Genomic DNA, 26071 nt, shown 5'->3' with positions numbered 1-26071 from the left:
ATCCCAATCACGAAGACTTGGTCATTCAAGAAGCAAGATGCCCCATGGACTAATCCGCAAGGTTTGCACCTCAGAGGGCGGTCGAAGCCACCCCGACACAAACTTGTTGAAAAGCCTGGAGATTTGCTTAACCTTAAGACGTACCGATGTGTGGAAGGCGGGAACCCAACCCAACATGCACTGTTTTTTTGCCTCCTTCCTTGACCAAAGAAACCGGAGCATCCCTTTGAAAAACTCACAGTCCGTTCCAAAGCTCTCTTAGGGCATGCTCACGAGCTACATTATGATTTCTTGTTGTGTGCCTCACACGCATAAGCAAATCCTTGCACAACCTACATGCAACCCGCCAAGGTTCCGGTCCACACATACTAAGACAATCCCTGGGGGAGGGGACTCAGCATGTCATGGAGCCAACTCCCCCTAAAGAGGTTAGACAACCAACCCTCTTAGCTAGTAGTGCCCTCCAAACGTCTCTGTAGAGACTACTTTTGAAGACTCAACAAGACGAGGCAAGATTGGAGTGCCCACATTTTTAATACCAACTGCATCCCCGTGACACTGGTCTCTCAGCCAAAAGTCTGCCGCTAAATGCTCTAACAACCCTCCCACCCACCGCGAACTCATGAAAAAGCCTAGAGATTGGCCTAAACACAAGACGTACCGCGGTGCAAATGATCTTTGGCCCCTCTCGATCAAAGAAGTTGGAGCATCCATTTGGAAAACTCACAATTCGCCTCCAAAGCTCCCTTAAGGCACGCATATGAGCTGGTATGTGCTTCACTTGCATAAGCAAGTCCTGGCACAACCCACAAGCAAAACGGGGCAACTCCCCCTAAAGAGATTAGACAACCAACCCTCCTAATCAGGAGTGTCCTCCAAATGTATGTAAAGACTACTTTTGAAGATGGGGCGCCACATTTTTAATACAGTTGCATCCCGGTGGCACTAATCTCTCATGGAAAAATCTCCCACCAAATGCCCTACAAAGCCCTAGCTTAGGTTTACCGACATACAATTTTGTCAACAATGGATCCAATTGACTATACCATTGTGGTTTGAGTTGTCAATTCAGGCCGTGTTTCTTTTGTCTTATGCCCATTTTTAAGTTAAAAAAGGGATTTGCTAGGCAATTTCGCGGAAAGCCATTTTGAGGCTGGCTTTTGCCTGAGAGAATGAGGTGGCTGGTCTCACATGCAAAAGCCAGCCGTGAAATGACTTTCCTCAAATGGCATAGCAAATCTCTAAAAAATTTGTTTGTTAAAGTTTTATGCCCATTTGAGCATGTGTGTCTGTTCTCCGATGCAAAAGTCAGCCGCGAAATAGCTTTCTACGAAAATTGCTTTCCGCGGGAAAATAATATCACCTGCTGGAGCCTTATCTTTCTTATGTTAGTTCTTAAACCTCATATCATTTATTCATGTCTGTGACTGGAATCACAGAAATCCTATTTTTTCTATAAGTTTCGTATACTCTACGGATCTTCCGATTCCAAAGATTTCAGGACATTAAAAAAGCTCGAGAAACTCAGATCTTTTGTTTTCTTTTGCCAAATAGAATTTTCTGTAGAGAAAACGATCTCAGTCACTGTTATTTTAAGAAGATCAGTACAAGAACCCTAGACTTTACCCTTTTTTTCAGGCTGTTATAGCTTTTATATGAGAAATTCTACTTTTGCTGATAGAGTTAGAAACTTCTGTTGTATTACCAGATCTGGTGAAAAACTCTCCTGTTTTTACCTAATCGAGTAAAAAAATAAAAAAAGAAGAAAAATAAATGGCCGTGTAGAAACGAAGTCTCTCGCTTTTTTATTTTAACTCGAAGCGAGTTCAGACAGTCCGTGAAAGCAACCCTAGAGTCTTTATAAAGATGGAAAATGAAGATAAGAAGGAGATAGAGAGAAAAATGGAGCCGAAAAATGTTATTTCTCATTTTCTCTCGTTTTTTGCGCTACTGGAGCACGCGATCTACTGATCTACTCTTCGTAGATCTTAAATTTGTTGAAGATCTCGCGAGAAATACGTGAGTTTTTACGAGTACAAGAAGCATCATTTTGATCAGTTACTTTTTTTTGTAATTTGCATATGTTTCTGAAGAGATTAGTCTTTATTTAGTTATTTCGATTGTTATCATGAGATCTTTCTATATTTATCGCTTGAGTGTTTTTATTTAAACACTCATTTGCTTTTCTATAAAATAATGAAGAAATTATCTTAGAATTGTGTCTTTTGCACAAAATTAGCATTTATTGCACAAAATTAGCATTTATTGCTTTTCTTCTTTCAAAAGATTTAGAGGGAAAGGGTATGATTATGGTCAATTTAGAGGGTATTATAATAATCTGTAGGTCCTTCTAAGTAAAAATTGTATAGGGTTCGCTCTAATTATCATTCTTCTCTGTAAAAAAGTAGAAAACTTTAGAAATAATTTTTCTTTCTAAACTTTTCATGAAAATTCCTGCAATCCAAACAGGGCCTAAAGGATTTGTGTTCCTTTCTTTAAATTGAATTGGAATTTTATCGTGCCAAATATGTGACTTCAAGAGGAATAATTATAAAAGATTCATTGATTTCAAGTTCTGTCTTTGCTATCTGTAAATAAAATTGAATTCAGATTGGAAGGCTTTAAACAGTAGAAAGAACATGCAAAGAGAAGAAGAAAAAGCAATTTTCAGAATTTCCTTTCTTTTATGTTAAGACAACATAAAAAAAGAATAAAAATAAATTCTTTCCATCACTTTGCTTATAATCCGCATGAAAACTTGATTATCTTTGGCATCTCTCCATCAAACATCATGGCAGTTGGTTTTCTTGGAATTCAAAGTAAGTCCCTTAACCACAAAGGTGAATTTATCCCAGTAATATAGAATTATATCTGGATAATGCATAAAATTGTATTGCATCTAGTTATCAGATGGGAGAGTCAGTTACAAGGCAAAAGAAAGATATTCTATTTTTATTTTCTTGAATAAAAGCGCTTTAACCAAATTACTTTGTTTCTTCCTTTTCTCTTGCTCTACAGCTGTGGGTTGGATTGATGAGCTATTCAGAAATCACGTAGAGCTCTTCTGCGAAGAAGAGAAGCTTTGGAGATTGCAATGTTGGTAAGGAAACACTTGTATAAAGTGTCTCTAGTTTTGTGGGGGCTTGCCTTCCTCTTAAACTTTTGGATTATCCACGGTGACAGTTATAGAGGTAAGCTCGCATCTGGGGTTTTCTTTCCTTTTATTCCCTTCTTTTTTTTGCTTTGAATGCCAGAAAAATGCATCTTCATGCCGGTATGCATTGATTAGTTGCATCAAGAAATCTTATCTTTTATATTGTTTATGGAGAAATTATACAAAATCACAAGGGCTAGGTGGCAAACCACCTGCCCTTGGATTTTGACGGTCGGTCACCATATAAAAACTCTTGTTTATGTTATGCTGGCTTTCTTCTTTTTTATTGGTTGTGGGTCATTTACCGATCTTGCAATTCATTTAAGTGCATCAATCTGGGATGAAGTTTGCTGGTGGCTTTTTTTGGATTCATGTTCTTTCATGTCTAAAAAATTCGGCTCTTTCCTCTGTTTCTTATGGATTGCAGTACTGTTTTTATTGTTCTTGATTCTATTCTCCCTTGGTCTCGTAATGGGATTTAGAGAAATCAACTGGGATTGAAGTTCTCCACATTAGTCAGATCAGATTTTCTTGTTCGTTATATATTTCTTCTTTGTATGCATAATGGGTCATTTGCTGTTCTTGCAAGGGGGTGCAGATGGATCGGAAGTCGAGGTCGGTGAATCAAATTGGCAAGAAGTTGTGGCAGAACCAAATAAAGAATCCTATGGTGGAAATGAACTATCATCCAAAGATATAGATTCTAATTATGACAATCAAGATACAACCATTACAAATTGTGAGACCACAATCAGTGGCAGTGAATTTATTGTCAATGAAGAAACTAAAGTAAATTCATCCCCTGCTGCCAAAGAACAAACAGAAGTAGGGAGTGCAACTACACCTCTTGGGGCAAAGGCAGAAAAGGAAACTCAAAAGATTGACCTGTTATCTCGTGGTGCACCTCCTGGTCTTGATGAGTTCAAAAATAAAGCAATCCATTCAAAGGGGAGAACAATAACTGGTCACTCTGGCACTATCATACACAAAATGGAGCCAGATGGAAGAGTATACAACTATGCTTCTGCCACCAAGGGAGCAAAAGTCTTGGCTTTTAACAAAGAAGCAAACGGTGCCTCCAACATCTTACACAAAAACAAGGATAAGTACCTTCGAAATCCATGTTCTGCAAAAGACAAATTTGTTGTCATAGAGCTTTCAGAAGAAACCTTAGTGGATACCATCGAAATAGCAAGTTTCGAGTACTACTCATCCAGCTTGAAGGGTTTGGAGCTGCTAAGTAGTTTGGCTTATCCGACAGACAGCTGGGTCAAACTCGGCAATTTCACTGCTGGAAGTGGAAAGCATAAACAGAGGTTTACTCTCCCGGAGCCAAAATGGACAAGATATCTAAAACTTAATCTTTTGAGTCATTATGGTACAGAATTCTATTGCACATTGAGTGTTGTGGAAGTTTATGGAGTGGATGCTGTGGAGCAGATGCTGGAGGATTTGATCTCTGTTCAAGATAGTCTGTATTTATATGAGGAAACACATGCTGAGCCTATACGGATTCCTGTTAAGCTAGTGCCCTCTGATGGGGATGATCTTTATCGCAAGCTTCTTACTGAAACTGAATTTGATTCTGGACTAGAAGGCCTTAGTTCTATACGTGAATTTCCAAAGAATAGTGTGCCTGATCCAGTTATGGAAAAATGGCCTCAGCATATTGGAAGGATGCCTGGAGACAGTGTTCTTAAGATATTGATGCTGAAATTCGAATCCCTGGATTTGAGTTTATCTGTTTTAGAGCATTACCTGGAGGAATTGAACACCAGGTATGTCAATATTTTCAAAGAATTTGATGATGAGATGGATGTGAAGGAATTACTGTTGGAGCAAATCAAACTGCAGATAAAGAATCTAGTTGATGGCCAGGAGGTCTTTGTATGTCCTTTTCTCAATATCTGGCTCGTTTACAATTTTCTCTAGTCATCATTATCTCTTCAACTCATATGGTGTCTTTACCCTGTTTCAGGCCAAAGACATTGGGGAGCTCGTCTTGTGGAAATCTATTGTTTCCTCACAGGTGGATACATTAGTCAGAGACGATGCAATTCTTAGGTTGGACTCGTTCATTTTGACTTTTCTACATAGTGCTTATTTACTTTATTCTCATCCCGTATAACATATTATTTATTGGATTTAGTAGCTTGCCGAGAATTAACTTCTGCACATAGCTTTGAGTGCACTAGAGGCATATGTTAGATTGAGTCCTGCAATGAACAAAAAAAAAAGGGTTCAAAATCCCTGGACCATGCTTTTGGAAGAAAAATCTGTTTTTTGTTGTACTACAAATGAACATCATATTTGGTATCATTCTATGATTGGAAGTATAATTGGGAATATATACATCTGTGACAATAAGTGGTTATTCTGCAACTTTTGTAGTTGCAAAGCTAAAGATCTGTTCACACAACATGATTATTTGCCATTCATAATTTCTTAGTTCTGAAACAAATATGCCTTAAATAAGTTTTCACATTAGGGTCTATTTTATCTTGTTGTTCAATATAAGTCCAGGATGAAGGGTATTTGATGGTGAGGAGCTGGTATAGTAGGGTTTGCAACACTTCTTATCGTTACCGTGTTTCTCTATATAATGTGTTATATTGATGTCACAGGCTGGGCAAAATTTCACAATTGTTATCCCTTGATTTATCTCATTTCAGAATTCCAATGTATTTCCTGTAGGGATTGGGGAATGTCATAGTCAGCAAATCTCATTATTGATAACAAATTACTATTGGTTGAAACCAACAGCACCTAGATACGGGTACAAACAAGGGTGTGGGAATGGAGATACGACAACTTTTTCAAATTTCCAGAACATTGATACAAATATGGGTATCCGATACCATGAGATCAGACACGACATATTTAAAGGAAAAAAAAAATCTGAAAACATAACCAGATTGAGCATAGAAAATAGAATTAATAATATAGTGACAAAAATCTGAAAACATAACCAGATTCAGCATAGAAAATAGAATTCTTTACCTACTCTTTCCACCAAACCAGGTTAGTGATTGCTTAACTGAAAGCAGGCTTTCTTTATTCGAACTTTTAAGACTGATTACATCTTGAATGAAGGCATACCTATTGTTGTTGCCTTAGTTACCAAACCCAAAATACAGACATGTTGCTTTTCACAATCTTATTCACTATGTTTTTTAATTTCGAATATTCGTCAATTAAGTAAGCTCCTTTGTCTCCTAAAATGTAAATGAGAAATTTGGCTTTACAATTCAAAATGATATGTTCAATTCCCGTCATCCAGTGCACGACTTCTCATCCTTATCTTCAAAGATTTTTTTAGGGTTCTCTGTAACTCCCAAAGCTTCCTCAAGAGCTCATGAAAAATATGCTGTCCACACATTGACTGAGTAGGCAGCCAGCAGTTTTAGTTTTGCAAAAACAACACTTAACATATCTGGACCATGAATACCCTTTTAGAAAGAAGACACAACACTCATTAGATAGATAGTTAGATGGATAGATTAACTATAGAAGGAAACTTACACAAAGTACTAGAGCTATCTGATTGAGATAGGTATGAATCTTAAAAAACTAAGGCAGCTCTAGAGACACCTTCCCTCGCAAGAACATCCAAAATTTTGCTAGAAGAACTGTAGATGTTCTGAAAAGGGACTCTGTGGCCCTCAACAAGATCTACATTCTCATCGAGAAAGTCTACAGATCTCCAAGGGAAAACAGCCTTAGATTGCATCCACTCGATCATGTTGCTAGGATCCCCTCCCACGCTTAAATGCCTGAGGTGACACAAAATCCATTGACATTACCCCTACTTTGCTCCACAACTGAAATATGGCATGCCAAGCAAATTCAGAGCTCGAGCAGAAACAAAGTTCCCGTGAAATTTTCGAGCAAATCATCAATTTGAATGCTGAATTGGCTTTGATGAATATCAATTTAAGCTCTATATATAGTCACAATTATTTGCCTCGGGAATTTCTCCTTTATCTCAGATCTTTTAATTCATTATTATTATTTTTGAGTATGGATCGTGAAAAAATTGCAAAAATAAAATATCAAAGTATATAAAAATATAAAATTCAAGAACAAGATTAGGGCAACAAGTAATACCGTGAATTTATCAGGATATTTTCATGATATGTTCGTGATAAAAATAAAATATGAAGATATCTTGGTTATTTTCAAAATCCATGAAAAATTCTAGGATTTTATCATTTTACCAAATATAAAACACACAAAATATTGTGATATTTTCAAAGGGCTATTGATATTTACATTACAATTGTTTAATAATTCCACAAACCCAGCTTGTCTTTTCTTTTTTTTTAAAATCTGCTTCTGAGAGCTTTTTGGGAATTGTAATAACCTTTGACAGCAGTTTAAATAATAAAAGACAAGATGGGTCAGTGCAATTATTAGAACATGGCAGTGCCAACAACATCAGTAGCCTTTCCTAAATGTTGGAAATATTTGTGACTGTCTGTACATACTCTAAGGTCATGTTCGCTTACAATTATGATAACTGATCGTCAGTCCAAAACCAATTATTGGACTCACAATCTGTTGTCATAATCTCAAACGAGCAGTGCCTAATTTTCCATAACTGATTACCGAACATGGGAGCGGCATTCAACTCTCTCTCTCTCTCTCTCTCTCCTACTCTTACTGTATCCTTTGTATGTTTCTTTTCTCCAACAATTTGTATTATACTTTTGTTGCATGCTTACTACTTGGGTGCAAATTTTTGCAGATCGGAAGTGGAAACGGTTCGGCACGATCAGGTGGAGATGGAGAACAAAGGTGTTGTGGTGATTTTTGTAAGTTTTGTTTTTGGATGTTTAGCTGTCATGAAGCTATTCATTGATGCATTAGCGAGTGTCTTCTGTAGATTATGTAGGTATGATCAATTTTGTAGGTCAAGCTCTGCTTGGCTTCTCTTATTGCTCTGCAGTTGCACTGTACTTCTCATCCTCTTGCTCTAATCAGCAAAGTTTACATATTCTTCTTCTGGTGAGATCATTTCTCTTATTTGTTTAAGAGAGATTACTAAGAAAGTCACTTTTGTGATCAATGGTAAAAGGCAATTTTTGGGTTCTAAAGGGCGGAGCGGGGATATGTATGGGAGATCTTGACCATTGATCTTGTACAACTTCATCACAGGACTCTTGGTCATCTCGAGCGAACATCACATTCGTAGGATAAAGGACTACAAAAATCAACGGCTTAGCTTTTATGGGAGGAATCGTACAAAAGGCTTGATGGATCAAGGGCAGAGAATCCTCCAATCAAGGTGTTCTCAAAGGCAATTGGCCAGACTCATGTTTGTCGTTTGGATCAATGACTGGTCACATAAACAAGGCAGAAGTAGGGCCCATTTGGTGTCGTTTGGCGAGGAGTGTAAAAAGTGAATTTCATTTTTGTAATTTTCTTGCTTACCAAATTGGTGAAATTTATAAAAGCTCATTTTATAGATTAAGAAATTTATTGCTGAAAGAGACTTTCACCTGTGTCCTTTCAAAGTGCATCACCCTCTAGATCAGCCATTTAGTGAATGGCTGAGATCCACTCTTTTTGAAAATCCTATGAAATAATTATGGTATTTGCTAGCCAATTTCGTGGAAAGCCATTTCCTGCTTGTTTGTCACAGGTATCAGCGGTACCACCCTTGATATTTGATCCAACAGTAGCAAACTTTTTAAGGTGCTGCGGTTGGATCAAATGTCAAGGGTGGTACTTCCGTTGTACCACTAATACCGATCTACATGCGTAGGGGCGGAGCCAGGAATTTACACTTGGGAGGGCCGGACTAATTTACGCTATGGCTGCATTGGTCATGGGGGGCCACTTTTTAACTTTCGCATATTACCGGTGTTCATGGGCGTTGGTAAAACCATTTTTTGTTGTAATCTAAAAGGGATTTTGCAAGTCATCTGTATTTTTTTGGGTGTGTGTTCGCACGGGGGTGGGGGCATCATCCATCAGCGGCGGAATATTACTCCCCCAAATCTGTTCACTTCTTTTCCCTGGTGCTGTTTTTTCTGAAAAACAGCATTTTTTTTCCTTGACAAGACAGAATTTCTGTGTTCACTTCTTTTCCAGGGAAAAATATTATCAGATGTGGAATTTGTTATTTAAAAACTGAAAATGACGTGAAAATTGACTTTTTTCCTGTTTCTTGAGGTTTAGTTTCCCATTAAATATATCGGAAAGTGGCTTTTCAAATAAAACAAAACATTTTCCTAGTCAGTTTCTTTGGATTCCTTTCCTTTCCTTTCCGGGGAAAAAGAAGAAAAGAAAAAAATACAGTGGTCCTTCACACGCCACGTGGTATTCTTCTAAATGTATAAATAGCGCTTCTGTTTCTACCAGAGATTCTCGACTCGAACAAAAGGGTTGGAGTCATCCTCAGTCTGAAATTAGGATGGCTCTCTGCATCTGTTACTCTGCAAGTGACTTCACCAGACACGTTATTTCTCCCTTTCTCGGCCAAGCCCCGCGTCATTTCGTGAGCATTTTGACCCCAATCTCATTTTCTTCTTTTTTTAAAATTAAGTTTAGGTTGAGTTCTGGCTCTATAGAGTGTAAATTTAATCACACTTTATCTCAGAATTTTGTTCGTAGGTTTCAGCTTCTGGGTTCTTCTTTTTATGTTAACTCTTGGGGTTAACATAATAATTAATGATAATTTCTATAGAAAATATTTCAGCTTCTGAGTACTTTCTAATTCTTCTTCTTCTTCTTCTCTCTCTCTCTCTCTCTCTCTTTGTGGTTTTAGGGAGAGTGTTGCTAAAATTTCATTTGGGAATTTCTTCTAGACCATATTTCAGTTTCTGGGTGTTTTTTTTTACTTTTGTTATCTGACTATAACGATGAACTGTAAATTGGAATATTGGATAATGTTTCCTTTTGCAATGCTATTCTGCTAGAGAAAATAGAGTGACACCGATATTTTTTTTCACTATTTCCATAACTGGTCCCTGTAATGAGTGTTTAAATTACAAATCTTGATAGGTAACCTGGAGACATCGGTCACTTCACCCTTTTGAGACTAAAATCCATCTTTTCCTAAATCCGAAGAAGTTGGCACCTTCTCCAAGTTGTGCTCTAAGGAGACTAGGACAATACCTTCACAACCAGAGCTCATGGCCTAGTGATTACCTTTTTCTTTCTTCTGACTATGCATATGAGGTGTCTTCTATATGTAAATATATGGGTCAAGAGGAAAAGCCTTCACAACAAACATGTTGATTTAGCTTGATGTTCGTGGTAGAGAGGCAAAATTTTCCTTTCACATGGCTACTCACATTTAGGTTACAAAACACATGGAAATTATTTGCTGTTCCAATTGATTGAAATTCGTTAGTATTATCCATCCATTTTTCATTGATAAGCATCATGGTTTCTTGCTATTAAAAAACGAGCATCATAGTTTCTTGTTCCTTTGTTCTTCACTTACCGTATTTTTCTTATTTATTTTCTTTGTGGAACATTAATTTTTCAAGCTATTATCATGTGGATGAATATTCGCTTATGATTAAATTGTAGGGAAAGCTCCCTTCTGGACACAGTTTTCGAAGCTCATCTCCTTCATTAAAAATTAGTGCATTATTTTGGGGGCACGGGAAAACTGTGGAGCCACACGAAATGGATATTTCCCTTGGGGCGTTTACTCTGACAGGGTCAGCTCCGGAGGTGTCCCTTTTTTTTTTTTTTGGTTCTTTTAATATCTTCGAATTATAGATGCTTTCTTATACTAAATCTGACACTGTCATTGCATTTATATGCACAGGGAGTCTCAACTAATGAGATGAAACCGCAGAAAATATTTCTTTCAGTGGTTTCATCAATTTCAGAGATTTCACCACAGGACTGGGATGCATGCGCATTAGATGCATCAGGCCTTGAAAAGCTTAATCCATTTGTTACACATGCTTTCCTTTCAAGCTTAGAGGAGTCAGGTTGTGCTGTGAAGGTGAGCTATTATATCAGACACTGTTGTCCTGCTTTTAAAGTTACTATCTATGAATTTTACTGGTTGAAAAATTGCAGATTCTAATTTAATTATTTATTGGGAAATGATATCCGTGCTCTCTTGTTGGGGCTCTAATGAGGGTTTTCTGATGAAATCAGCATGTCATGATTTAATGCTTACATCATCTGTGGGTTCCAACCGCTTCAGAAACTTTACGAAATTTCATCTTCCTAGTCCTTTTGGATTTAAATGTCTTGTATGAACATACCTAATTATTTGGAGCAAAATGAGATCGGATCTTTAGCCATTGATTTATTAGAGTTTCTATTTCTAGAATGTTTAGGATCATAGGACTCAGAAGTGGAATCCTATGTGTGTGTGTTTTTCATCTGTTCTATCTAGCATTGATAGGTCTAGTGATGGTGTGGCATCCATGAGTAGGCTGTGATCATTCCGGTGTCTTTCTGTGATCTTTTCTTTTTATTGCACGGTATCTTGGTCTTCCATGTGTGCACGACTCAAATAAGTTGTCACATCATATAGTTACCTGCATCAACCTGAACTTTCACCCTTTATTTTGATGTCTTATTTGAACCTATTTCAGGAAACGGGTTGGTTACCCCGGCACGTTGTTGCGCAGGATGAATACAAAAATATCATAGGTGTTGTTCCACTTTATCTGAAAAGGTTTAGCATCTACATCACTGTTATTGTTCTCTACATGTTTCTTTTCTTGTATAAATTTGTTTCACTTTAGATTTTAATTGCTTTATCTTTTTATTGGTGGCTGAAATGTTTTAGTTATTTTGATTTTTGCAGCCACTCGTATGGGGAATTTGTATTTGATCATTCTTGGGCTGATGCCTACTACAACTATGGTTCTAAATATTATCCAAAGTTGCAATGCTGTGTGCCATTTACTCCAGTAACAGGCCAACGGATACTACTCCGTAACACTTGGTATAGGGATCAGGTCTTTGTCAAGTTAGTCTCGGCATTGAAGGAACTGACTGCTAAGGTATTACATAAACCAAAAAGGATACTTCTTCTTGATTTTTCAGTCCATGTATCTTGTAAGTCTTCTCTGCTTTTACTGTCATTTTTTTTTTTTTTTTTGATTTTTTATTTGAATGGTAAAACCATGTATGAGAAAATGGGTTGATGTACAAATACTTGGTCCATTTCTTTTAATCTAAATTATTTGGGTTTTGCAAATAGGTTTCTGTCCATCTTTCGCTTGCGAAATAGATTTTTTTTGGTCTTTAGCAATTCTTTTGAGAGCTCAGTTGTGGTAAATCTAGTACTAGCATATGGAAGACAAAAGGGCGGCCCAGTGCACGAGGCTCCCGCCATTGCGGGGTTTGGGGAGGGCTAGATGTACGCAGCCTTACCCCTGCTTTACAGAGAGGCTGTTTCCGTGACTTGAACCCTTGACCACCAATGTATTTATACACCTCTTTCCTTGGAAGACAAATGTAATAAATATATGTCATAAGATTTCGAAATGTAGGATTTTTGTCCAAGGAAAGAGGTGTATAAATACGTTGTCCTTTTTGAAATATAAATGCTTTCTTGTATAATTTACATTGTGTATGCTTGGAAGCATGCTTAAAAGATTCACTAGAGATGAATGAGATTCAAGCCTACATCTTGTACCCATCGGCTCTATTTTTTGAAAGAAAGATTAATCACTTTAATTATATGTTATGAAAATTCCTCAGTCTGGAAATTCAAATCTAAGAGCCAATTGGAAGTTCTCGAGTCTTTTTGTTCATCCTCATCGGTTTTTGTTATAATTAATCAAACTTTAGAAGATATTTTCTTGTTGCTGACATAGAGGAATGCTATAAATTTGCTGATCAACCTGTATTGGTGGAGAAAATATTCTGTTTGATTCTTTCATCTGAGAGGTCACCTTCTTCATGAAATTTTCCTAAAGGATTCATTTAGCCGACCCAACCAGTTTGGGACAAAGGTTTTGTTGACTTGGGTTGAGTATTCTTTCATCTGAGAGGCTTCATGTTTTTCTATTCTTAGACCTAGCTATAAAAAACAGAAAAAGTAGAAATTCAGAGTCATAACAAAAAAATCAAGTTCCATCTCATTTGATAATGTGCATGGGTGGATGTGGCTTATTTTTTTTCCAAATGATGCTTTACAGTCCTCAACTCAACTCAACTCAACTAAGCCTTTGTCCCAAACTAGTTGGGGTCGGCTAAATGAATCCTTTAGAAATTTTCATGAAGAAGGATCCTTTACAGTCCTAGATATCATTAATGAGTTTAAGTACTATTTTCTACTGAAACTATTCTACATAGTTTATGCTGTTTTTTAGGATGATTACAGTTCATAATTAGAATTTATACTTGTCATAAGGCCAGTAGAATTGCTACCAATTTTTCTGTTTTTATTTAAATAAAAAGAGTATCTAGTATCATCATTTCAATTTGTCAAAAAGCCCAAAGAATTGAATCCTTTAACAGGCAGTATGGTGTTAGTAGTTACCATGGTTGTTGTATCTTTTGATAGTTGCAGGTGTCATCATTGCACATTACTTTTCCATCTGAACTCGAGTGGCACAAAATGAAAGAAGAGGGATTTCTGCAAAGAATAGGCATGCAGTACCATTGGAAAAATCGTAACTATAAGAAGTGAGTAATAGAAATAAATTTTCACTTGTTCATTCAAACTTTTTGACAACAATGGGTCCGGCGGCATGAGACCTCTAATTTTAGTTTATTGTTTAATTTGTTTAGAGTGTATGTTCTTAAATGCACTTTGAATCTGTTGGGCATGCAAATCACATTAGTAAGATAACAGGTCGCTGGAATTTTTTGTATCACTTTTAATTTTAGCGGTTCCGACTTGAAATTTTTTATGCAAGATCACGTACAATATTCAAAACTCCTTTGGAAACTGGCAAATTTTGTGCCACTACATCTACTTAGGCATCAAAGCCCAAACCACGTGCATCAATTCCGATGGGAGTAACTAAGCCCATTGATGTCAGATCTTTTAGGTTCAACACTTATAATTGAATGTTTGCTCCACAAAGTAGAAACAAGCAACCAATGCAAGGGTTTAGGGTTTGATTAAGGAATGATTTTAGTACCTAAAACTGTAGGAGATACGTTAGGAACTGATGGTTTAAAAGGGATTTGAAATTCCGGTTCAGAAGTTTCTTTAGAAAATAGGTGCATCAATTAGGGTTTAACTAGGGTTTGGGTTTCTAGATGAAACATGGACAAAGCGACGGACAAGGGTTTGTAAGGAACATCAAAGGGACGGGGGTGGCTGCTTAGGATCCACTTTTCCTAGGGTTTTCATGGTTAGGGTGGTTGAATGGGTGTGAGGGATGTTGATTGGGATTTATAACTAGGGTTTTAGGAAAGACACTAAGAGGAAAATAGGTGTGTTAAAGTATAAAAGAATAAATGATGCCTTCTCCAACAACTAAGCTTTTGGAGTAACTGGTCGTTTCACATGGTATCAGAGCGAAGGTCCTGGGTTCAAACCTCCTTGATAGCAAAAATCCACATGCAATGGCCAAATCCAAAAGAGGGGCCACATGTGCCACGTGTTGGCCAATCCAAAGAAAGAGGGGCCACACATGAGGGGGAGTGTTAAAGTATAAAAGAATAAATAATGCCTTCTCCAACAACTTAAGCTTTTGGAGTAACTGGTAGTTTCACAGGGTGTATGGTTGCTATTGGATGAGACTTGTGCAGAGAAAAAAATAAAGAAAAAAATATTGTAAGGGATAGTGGAATCTAAGCAATCACACTCAGGGTTAGGTATTCTCACTTAGGGATGCAATCACACACCTTAGCATTAGCAAAAACTGCAGAAATCTTCATTCAATAATAATAAACTGAAGGAAATATAAGTTTATATAGGCTTTGTTGTTCACATCACTAGTCACCATAATTTTACTAAAATTTAAAAAGTGCCCCACTTAAAGAATTAAAGAAAGCTTCAATCAACCAAGTCCAGCAGCAAAACTACATGAAATAACTAGAGTAACTATTGCTACTAGGACTGTTAAAACACTAATCCATCGTCCAAGTTCCTACATGGGCCCACATCATGATAATGATGCCAAATTACATTGGCATTATGATGTAGATCGTAGGCCAATAAGTGGCATATTTGCCCATTAGGATTTCTAGGCATTTATTTTCAATGTTATTTAGTTTTTAGGCTTTTATTTTCCATGTTATTTAGAATTAGGAAGTTTAGTCTTTTAGGAATTCTTATGTTAGTAGGTTTCTATCTTTTAGGTTGTTAATTGCCTATTTATAGGCCTCTTTATAGCTTTATTGTGAACTTTGATGATTAATTGAATTGATTGAGAGCTTCTCCCCCAGATTTCTATTCTTCCCTCTTTTCTTTTACTTCTCTTCTCCTATCCTTCCCTCTCTTCTCCTCTTCTTCTTCTACTTCTCCCTAATTTCGTCTCTTCTTCTCTACTTATTCTTCGTCTCTCTTCTTCTTCTTCCCCTATTCATCTTCTATTCTTCTCTTCTTTTCTCATCTATTCTCTTCTTCTTCTATTTTATCCCCTTTCTTCTATTTCTCTTCCCTATCCTACATCACATTAAGCCATGTGGCCTCCGTTTATAGGTCCTTAAAGGCTGTATCTTATCCTCATCGTCTCTCCCTAGGTTGGAAGAAATCGACCCGATTGAGTAAAATGAGATATAGCGGTCATACATGGCATAGTTAAGACGTTGGAAATCATCCGTGTGCAATTAGAATAAGCATGATCCTTCAACTTGATCAAAAACTTGCGACAACCACCAATTTTAGTTGAGACAATGATGTGATCCAACCATCATCTTAGCCTTTAGAATTATTTTTTTATGGGATTATTGGACACACGTTATTTCTCTTTTAGGCAGTATTTTTATATGATTTATTAGCTTTTTATTTAGCTTAGATGCTAAGAATATCCACATTAGCCTTACCCTATTTCCATGGCCCACTTATCCTCTTAAACCCATCTTTTATAGCCTTTTAGCCCTGACCAACTTATTTTTTTCCTATTGGCTAAATCCCTAAAATTCACTTAAAGCCCTTTTAATAACTTAGCTTCTTATGTAATGGTCAAGTATGTGAGGCCCACCACTTAAATAACTAACTCCTCCATATAAATATCCATGAACCCCACCGAAAGCCCCAATCTTATAAAAATGTGAAAAGAAACCACCCCCCCCCATCCCCCTTTTCCTCCATCGTTGTCTCTAATCTATTTCGCCGTTCTTTCTCCTCTCTCCTTCCCAATCTAGTGTTTCATGTGTCATTTTATAACCATGCTGCTTATTCTATGATGGTTAGTAAACCTTTTATTTTTGCAAGTATTTTCAGATATTGTTTAATTTATTTTATCTTTTAAACAATATACTGTGTAATTTATACACAATTTTACAAAATTTTCATTTTTTTGCATCAGTTTTGATGAATTCTTGATGGACATGAAGCAAAACAAACGGAAAAATATCCGTCAAGAGCGCAAAAAGGTTAGTGTAGTCTAACCACTTTTTGATATGATTTGATATTCATTTTTACAACTAATTGCATAGATAAATTTTCACACCCAACCTGTCGCTATTGGGCTGTGTGTATTATAATATTTTTCTGACACTATGCATTTTGCATGCTTCTTTATCTAAATGTAGAGGAGTTCTAATGCAATAATATACTCAACTTAGTTGCATGCCATGCATATTTATGTATGGTCTCTGCGCATCTCCAACACCAAAAGAAAACCAAATTCACTATTGATTGAGAATTTTTATTTCGTGTATGAAACAGAATGCTTAGTCAATTTCATTATTACTGTGTGCCAAAAGGATTTGATTTAGAAATGCATTGAAAGGCTTTCTAAATGTTGCCACCAGCATCAATCTCTCCTCCTCCTCTCTCTCTCTCTCTCTCTCTCTCTCTCTCTCTCTCTCTCCTTGACGGTGTAGAATAAGGTCCTCGTAGAATCATTGGTCTAACATAACAGAAACATCCTGAACCTATAAATATATACTGTGGCCCGTCCATCTTGCAGGACTGCCTAAAACATGTATGGTAACATGGTAGGGTGGGGGCAAGATAGAGTTGTCTGATTTGCATTAATACATCAACAGATGACGTCTGTTCGGTTGAGGGAGTTGGTACTCAGCTTTCTACTCACACCGAACTTCAAACGTAAATATGTTTACCCATTTCATTCTTGTACAGCTTGATGATTTCAGCATTTTGAATTGTCTGTTATTCTTTGTAATCATCTTTTGGAAATCATTTGGCTTGGTATATTCATTTAGCAGACTAGTTTTTTATAATGAAATTTCCACGTGCAGATTTCAGCTCAAAATTTAACAATGAAACGCCTCCGAGGAGATGAGATAAAGGTACTTACGTGTTGATCTTTGTAATGTAAGGATAAACCTGAACGATTCTCAAGCTTTTAACATTACATTGGCTTTATTCAAAGTTTTATGTTGGATAGAACCTTTGAATGCAAAATGTCTAAGATTTTATTTCAAGCAACATATATGGATAACGGGCTTATCATTCGCTGCTGCTGAATTTTTTAGATTTTTCTTGTACTTTTGTCATTTATGGTCTACATAGAGTGTTTAGTACTTGTTACATTTGTTAAAGTATAGAAGGTTAAATAACGCCATCTCCAATAGCTTAAGCTTTTGGAGTAACTGGTAGTTTCACATGGTATCAGAGCAAATGCCTGGGTTCAAACCTCCTTGATAGTGAAATCCACATGCAGTGGCCAAACCCAAAAGTGGGGGCCACATGTGCCACGTGTAGGCCAACCCAGAGAAAGAGGGGCACACGTGAGGGGGAGTGTCATAGTATAAAAGATTAAATAACGCCTTCTCCAACAGCTTAAGCTTTTGGAGTAATCAGTAGTTTCACAACATTCAATAAAAATGCTCTTTCTATTTTATTTTAGTTCCAAGACAAAATATCTTTAATTTTCTAAAGCATCTATGCATATGTTTTTACTCCTTCAAAGATTTATTTACAACTCTATCGATGACTACTGAAATAGTTAAACCTTTATCACTGCATTGCACCTTTTGTTTCCAAACCATGTCATCCTAGAAAGAAAACCAAATTTCTAAGATTATTGGATTTAAAATTTTGATGCTCACATTGGGCTTCTATAATGGCTTCTATAATGCGTACTGCTGTGAAGTCCCTGGTGTTTCGTCATAGTAATATGAATTTGTTCTTTTACTTTGTGTTTTCTTTTGTAGATAACCGTATGAGCTTGATTGGTTTAACTTATTTAAGTTTCGTTGACCACACGAGATACAATATATCAGGTTTTCTTTTAGGGCGACGAACCCTAAAAGAATAATGCGCACCCCTTTTAACGTGATATGACGTCAAAACGCTAAAGTCTGCCCACAATTCATGGTTCTTTTTTTTTTTGGGGGGGGGGGATCATCTCCCTTTATTCTATCTTTAACAATTACCAGATTTAAATTTTTACTCGTATGACCCATTTTTATCATCAGGCTGAGAAATTCTCGAGCACAGAATGCTTACTACAATATTTTGTTCTGGCAGGCTAAGCACTGGGATTCCTTCTACGAGTTCTACCGGAACACAACAGATAACAAGTTCAGTCCATTTCTTTTTGTCTTTTCATATTGTTTTCATATATTTCAGTATGTATTTCATTCTTGACAGTGTCTTTACTCTGAGGGATGTCTATCGGTTTATCCTACATTGTTGTTGTTCCTCAGAAGCGTTTTATTTCAGTAAAATGATTGATGTGGGGCTAGCCTTTATTTCAGATTTCTTGAATATTAGCAGGTTCCCCAACTAGTTTGGGACAGAGGCTTAGTTGAGTTGAGTTGCATTGCATATTAGCAGGTTGTCCCCCCACAGAGGCATTTTATTTTAGTAAAATGGTTGGAGTAAGCACTTATGTGGGGCTAGCCTTCATTTCAAATTTCTTGTATATTAGCAGTGCCAGTACCTACTGCATTAGGAATATAGATCTTTAACAGGATGAACACATCACACCTCATATAATTTCCAGTCAGGAGTAAGTACTACTGTCTACATGTTTATCCTTGGCCGATATGTTTAGTTATTGGAGTTTCTATAAAATCTATGTGGTTTCAGTTGTTTTGGTAATTCAGCACAAAAATTTAGGTTCTCTCTTGTCCAGTGGTTAGTATGTAAGGGTCACAACACTTGGGTCATTGGATAGATCCCACCTAAGCTATCAACAGAAAGAAAATTCAGCATGCAAGTTTTTTTCTATTACAATAAGTTAGCAATAATATATTCTACGTCAGATGGAAAAAATGTGTCTTAAGATTTTGTATGATGCATGTTGTGAAGCTTATATCATAATTATTTTTGTGCTGTCAACTTATTATCTTATATAACTATTCTTTGTCCATTGATTTATTTATAGGTGGGGTAGAGCTTTTTTAACAAGGGATTTTTTTCACAACATGGGATCAAAGATGGGAGATCAGTTACTCCTTGTCATTGCTGAAGATGGGGATGAACTTGTTGCAGGAGCGCTTAATCTTATCGGGGGAGATACTTTGTATGGGCGCCTATGGGGATGTCTCCCACGAGCCTATTACCCAAGTTTGCATTTTGAAGCCTGCTATTACCAGGTTTGTGTTTACTTTTTTCTTTTTGAATCAGGAGATGAGAAAGAATGGCTTAATGTAGTACAATGGAAATTTAAATTTGAATTAAACAAATGAATGTGGTCATTTCTGTCTTTTACTTGAACTCCATATCATTCAGATGATTGGTTCATGAAATATGCCAATGTGTTGTATTCAAAGAACTACAAATGTAACTTACTAGAAAAGGGAGAACTCCAAAAGTAGAAAGGGAACAAATGTCGTATATCAAATAATAGATCAACACAGAAGTGAATGATGATAATCTTATACTAATAACAAAGACGTTCTGCCACTTCTTATGTCTCTGTGTGTTGGTATTTGTGTATTACTTATCATATGTACGTATGTATTCCTTTTAGTAGAGGCTCTTTATTACTGTATCTTCCTCATTTAGTCTTCAACTAGTATCGACAGGTCCACATGCCCCCCCCCCAAGCCAAAAAAAAAAAAAAAACTACTTTAGCTGAAGTTACTTATTTCTCTCAGCAATAGTCTATTTTTTTAGACGTTATCAGTTTTTTTAGTGGAGTAAATTTTAAGTTGTTTTGTTTCTATTAGGACTGTCTCCAAGTAGGATTGATGTGATTTGATTTGATTAGGAGTCCACTTAGGGAAGTGTGAAGATGTTTTCAGTATGTAAAGACCTCTTTTTCAGCATCGAAAAATTAATGAAGATTTGGAAAATCCCTTGTAACTACCAACTTGCCATCGTGGGGGGTATGAGACCTTTTTTCCTTAATAAACCTTAATCTTACTATCTTCCTCCTATACCATTCGACCTCTACCTTCCGCCATTTTATTTCAGATTTAACCTCATTACACCCCTAACCTTTGCCATCCGACCACTTCCTTGTGACCTAAATCCTCAGTTGAAACCTGAACCTTTACGACCTGTTTCTCACCACTCGACTCCTCTTTCTCGGTCCTTACATCAACCTAGAGATTTCCCCTTTGAATCCTTCAATCTGGACCCTGACACCCTGTTTCATCACATCAATCCCGACCTTGACATAAAACCAGCCATATCAGCATTTAAGTAGAAATTTGTGGCCTTTTCACTTTTGGTTCTGCACCATGAAATTACTTAAATCATTGATAAATGACTAAATTCCTGAAGGACCTCGAGTGGAGTAGAAAATATGATGATGGAAAACTGGTACCCTTCCCCATCTGGATCTTCAAAGAACCGTGTCAAATCACCCATCCGATGACTGAAATGACAACATTTTCTTTTAGGTACCCTGGAGTCCTGGATACCAACCAAAATATATAACCTTCCACTACACTTGATTGTATATTCCATGTAAACACAATTTTTGTCTCCCTTTACCTTCACTGTGTCAAAAGCAATGGATATTAATTCATAGATTGATTTGTTTTATACTTTTGTTGATCTAGGTGTTTTTGATTTGTGAGAAAATAACTTATTTTTAGATTGGGCCTTTTAAATACTCAAATCTGTATCTATTATTTTTATTAATTCAACCTTTATTTCTAAAAATGGACACAAGTGATTCATAACCGTCTTAACCATATTCCAGGCAATAGAAGCAGCCATTGAATTAAATTTACATAAAGTAGAGGCAGGCGCTCAGGGAGAACATAAAATTCAGCGAGGTTATCTCCCTGTGACAACATACAGCTGCCACTACATTCTTGATGATGCTTTCCAAAAAGCCATAGGGGAATTTCTAGTGCGTGAGACGGATCAGGTATGGATTTTGATAGTAAGTTCCGGATCTAATAAGAATCTCCTTTATTGGTAGTTCTGCACTGCATTGTATTCCGGACATTACCTGTTTAATGTGTATTTTAGTCTCATTAACAGTAGTTCTATATCATCTGACTCATTAGGAAATATCTTATTATGTTCCTATAGCTAATGATAAGGATATGATAACCATTTTGGAGTACCTGTCATTTCAATGATGTGACTGCAACTGATTTTTAACCCAGAAAGTCTTTAGCTATTTTATGGCCAAATGTATTTGAATTCTTTTCCGGTGGATATCAGCTATGTTGGTTACATCCTTTTAAACATGTTATGTTATGTTTGTGCTAAAATGTGTTTAAATCTTTTTTTCTGCAATCAAGGAAAGCAAAAATGAAATAGACATATTTCTGAAATTCCTCAGGCAATATTGCAGTATTTAAACCAGCTATTTCATGAAGCTTTTGAGTCCTGTACCTAGAAATATCCCTATCTTTGCAGGGATGTTGTAGTGTTAGAGACCTCTTTTTGTACAAGGTCTTCAGAATTTATAGAACAATTTCTTGTGGAGAAGAGTGCATTTTGAATTGCGATTCAAATTTTGTGACTTAAGCCTGTATCAGAATGCAATATGTGCCCAAGGCCCCAGTTTGGCGATAATTTCCGTGACACGTTCTCATTACTGATGAAAATTGTAAAATAAATGTACTTTGATATTTGACAATCAAGAATAATAGAGTTATTGTTTTAGTATCATTATCAGTTGCTTGCATGAGTCTCTAATGAGTTATTGTTGCAATGTGACGTGTCTGAGAATCAGTGTGGACCATCATTACATTGTTTATATTATATTTTTTATACATTTTATAGGGGATTGTATGGGCCTGTATATAAGAATTCATATATGTGAACACTCAAATGTTGGAAACAAGAGTTGGTTTCTGAATTTCTGTAATTCAATTTCATCGCTCCAGTCGATAAGATAACATGAGACTCCATGCTGACCATAGTTTAGATGTAAGCAAATAGGTTTGACTAACAAATCCTAGTATTTTAATATAATTGGTTTAAATGTATTTGAATCCTCTAAGCACCATCAATTATCTTCACTTCCATAAATTTGTTCCCCCTTCTCATTTCTAGTTTGGGCTTTTGGCGACCGAGGAGCCTACATTTCATTAACTTTCATCACTAAGCTTGTAACAAAAAGTTGTGTCAGGATTTATATTCTAAACATTCTGGGTCTCTCTCTAGACATACTATGAAGCTTTGATCCTAAAAGCTTCATTTGATTCTAGCTCTTTATATAATAGATGATAACCTAACTTTTTTTTCTTTTATCAATTTATTTATATATTGCAGGTTAAAGTTGTGATGAAATTACTACATGATTCTGGACCCCTCAAGGAAGGCATACAATAACTGGTGAATTACACCTCACTGAAGTTGTACATAGTAATGAGTATGTAAAATGGGGTCTGTTGTATGTGGCAAGATTATAGTTTACAAGCATAAGTTCATCTCTGTAATTATATTCAAGAGAACTCTTTGTAGCTTCCCTAGATTTGATCAGACATGAAAATTATCTTTGTAGATTGATGGGATCTATGCACCATAGAAAATCTTGAAAAAAAAAAATGGTGGGGCATTTTCTCTTGGTTTGCTCTACCATCATAGGTAGTATTTTACTCATTTATGAAATCAAGGGGCAATACATGGATTTCAGATGAAGTGATTACACCAAACCATTCTCTCTCACACTAAATCTTAGATCATAACAGTGTTTTAAAACCCAAGAAAAAATAACTGAATATTCAAATAAAAATTACTAAAATTCATAAGAAATTCTTTATTCGGATCAAAATAATGTTTTAAAACCCCACAAAAAATAATTTAATATTCCATGGAATAATTTTTCATGGTGGTTGCTCTCTCATGCAACAGACGCTCCGCGAAATGCCTTCAGCGATGGTCCCAAGCAAATCCCTTTTTTCTCACATGCCCAAATTCTTATTTTGAAAACTATGGGTGTATTTTGAAAACTATGGATGTTTCTTGGCGAATTTCGAAAATAGATTATATTATTTCTTTTATTTTATAACTTGTTTTCAAAGTCTTAATCCCACATCAATTGATTGGAAAATGCTTACGAGAAAGCCACTCTACGCTCTTCCTAAAGGACACTTTTAACATTAGCAAAAGGTGTGCAATCGATGATGAGAAAGAGACATTATTTTAGGATTTTATTAGGGAGTGAGAGGGTCGGTTGGTCCAACCCCAACCCCTCCAACCTGAGTAGGCCAACAACCTCAGTGGATGGGCAAAAATCACATTGAATGCCCAGTTCTAAGATTCCATAATTAAGATTGTTGGCTAAAAAATTGGATGGTCTAGATCTAATCACTAAAAATGCTTCATGTACTAATATTTACCTAATTAACAAATTAATTTGGAGAGCAACCATGAGAATCACCTTCTGATTAGGCCCACCATGTGATCTCAGAACAATCCATTTCATTCATGTGGGTCCACCATTGATTTACATAGATTTAATCTGATTACTTAATCATTTCATTGATCCAAAGGTCAGGATTTAAGATTTTTAGACTATGAACATGTATAAGGTTATGACAATAAATTATTTTGTATTTTAAATATTAAATTATAAAAATTTACATCTACGGTTCCATGGTCTAGTGGTCAGGACATTGGACTCTGAATCCAGTAACCCGAGTTCAAGTCTCGGTGGAACCTTTTTTATATTTTTTGTCCTTACCTTTTATGTAGTGTAAGCCCGTATATTCCAGTATTTTTTCGAAAAAGTACTGTACGGCTCACACTATAGGATGATCCAAACCGTCCATTTGATGGGCCTCAATAAAAATAGCTTGTGCCCCAAAAATCATTTCCATAGGATAATCCCAGCCCTCTGATCTATAGAGGAACTGCATATTGTGGGAACTTCTATAGATCTGAGGGTTGAGATCATCCTAAGGAAATGATTTTTGGAGCACAACCTATTTTTATAGAGGCCCTTCAAATTAACGGTTTGGATTATCCTACGGTGTAAGCCCTACAGTACTTTTCCAAAAATACTGGACTATACGGGCTTACACCATATCAAATTGTACCTTAAACATAGCTTATAAAAGTACTTGTATCTGCCATGTTCATCTCATACTGGGAGACTTTAGGGTTTTTTGATTTGGTATCAGATTTTCTCCTTTGTTTTTTCTTTTTCCTTATGGCAGGTGTTTGGTTGCTGTGGAGAAAATCACAGTAAGATATTTCTTCTCCACATGAAAAACTCTAATCAGTGTTTCATTCTCATTAGGAATGTAGAGTTTGTGAAAGTGAGGACTAATTCATTTGGGTGTCTCTCTCTCTTTTGATTCTATATCTCCTTTCAGAGTTTTAAATTTCTGGGTTTTGATTTTGTTATTCCCACATCCATTTTCCAGTTTATTGATTCACTGTTTAAGGAGCTTCACATAGGGAAGACATTTCTTGTGAAGTTTAAACCAGTGATAAATCAATGTCTTTCTACATCTGCTTTTGGTCTCATGGTAGCTACCCATTTGATCTTGAAGGATCATTTGGTGAAGCCCTAAGCAAACAATTTTATATTATATATGGATATTTATGTATAGTGTGAACACACACATATGTAGGGTCTGGATAGGATGCGCGCAGTGTTAGACTTTTAATGGACTTGAATAGCACATGTTTTGGCTTATGTGAAGACCGGATTGTAGAGAATGTTTGATCACAGTAAAGAGTATTCTAGATTGGCTCATAGTTGTTTAGTGATCAATAAGTTTTTGAGTTGGGAACACCTTAGTCATGTCTGTTGATAGGGCATTTTAAGTCGTATGCTTATGATTTGATCATGCAATCTATGTTTTACCCCCAGCCCTACAAAACTCGTCTCCGTCACAGCTCACACGTGGCGCATTTTGGCATGTGGGACCCACCACCATTAGATGGGAGTGGACTGTGGCCTAAGAATCTCAACCATCTCTGTGCCACCATCTATTTGATCAATGGCCTCAAATGCGTAGTTTCAAAACTCCCCTGTGTCATCGTAGACACGCCCGAGTCGACTCTCTTTTACCTTAGATGCGTTTTGCCTTACAAAGTCAATCAAAACTTCTTTCAATCTCCCTAGTTATTGCCCCATCAACTGAGTACTCGGGTAGGGTGTTCTGACCCGCATTCGTGATTTGGAAACATTGTGAACGTATGCCACTAATAAGTAAAGAGAAACCCAAATGATTCGAACCTCAGTTTTGTGTTCAAGTCTGTTCATAACTAAGCTTTTGTAGCATTCAGTGCATTCAAGTCTATAGAGATATGAATCAATGAGGCAGTGTTTGTGTGAATTCAAGGATATTGAAGTTGCAGATTTGATTAGTCAATTTGAGGCCCTGTTTGTTTTATATTTTGAGAACCGATTGGCAGTCTGAAACTGATTATTGGATTAAAAATTAAAGGTAAATTTGAGTTCAATATCAGTTTAGGACTCACAATCCGTTCTCAAAATCCAAAACAAACAGGGCCTA

The 26071-nt window shown here is 36.4% G+C and overlaps 1 protein-coding gene and 1 non-coding gene across 4 annotated transcripts; both read left to right on the top strand.

Moving 5' to 3' along the window:
- The first annotated feature begins 1438 nt into the window (after positions 1 to 1438).
- On the top strand, positions 1439 to 23115 carry LOC143857740 (acyl-CoA). Of its 3 annotated transcripts, none has more exons than XM_077368201.1 (16): positions 1439 to 2019; positions 3019 to 3191; positions 3744 to 5041; positions 5133 to 5218; positions 7902 to 7968; positions 10697 to 10843; positions 10941 to 11123; positions 11728 to 11810; positions 11943 to 12141; positions 13659 to 13774; positions 16576 to 16642; positions 17474 to 17524; positions 18708 to 18760; positions 19570 to 19780; positions 21340 to 21510; positions 22872 to 23115. In XM_077368201.1, exons 2-16 carry the CDS (start codon positions 3095 to 3097, stop codon positions 22929 to 22931), a joined length of 2889 nt encoding a protein of 962 aa, XP_077224316.1. In that variant the 5' UTR covers positions 1439 to 2019; positions 3019 to 3094; the 3' UTR covers positions 22932 to 23115. The 3 variants fall into 3 exon arrangements, with proteins under 3 accessions (XP_077224316.1, XP_077224315.1, XP_077224317.1); XM_077368200.1 differs by having other exon boundaries at positions 1440 to 2019; positions 13653 to 13774; XM_077368202.1 differs by having other exon boundaries at positions 1441 to 2019; positions 3753 to 5041; positions 13653 to 13774.
- Positions 23116 to 24191: 1076 nt separating this feature from the next.
- Positions 24192 to 24263, top strand: TRNAQ-CUG (transfer RNA glutamine (anticodon CUG)). The gene has a single exon. It is a non-coding gene; the product is annotated as a tRNA-Gln (tRNA).
- The last annotated feature ends 1808 nt before the right edge of the window (positions 24264 to 26071 follow it).

Source organism: Tasmannia lanceolata, unplaced genomic scaffold (assembly GCF_043159265.1).
Source record: "Tasmannia lanceolata isolate RefF3 unplaced genomic scaffold, GAP_Taslan_0.1 ptg000025l, whole genome shotgun sequence".
Lineage (NCBI taxonomy): Eukaryota > Viridiplantae > Streptophyta > Magnoliopsida > Canellales > Winteraceae > Tasmannia > Tasmannia lanceolata.
The sequence above is the reverse complement of the archived record's forward strand: the minus strand, read 5'-3'. Positions and strand labels throughout refer to the sequence as shown.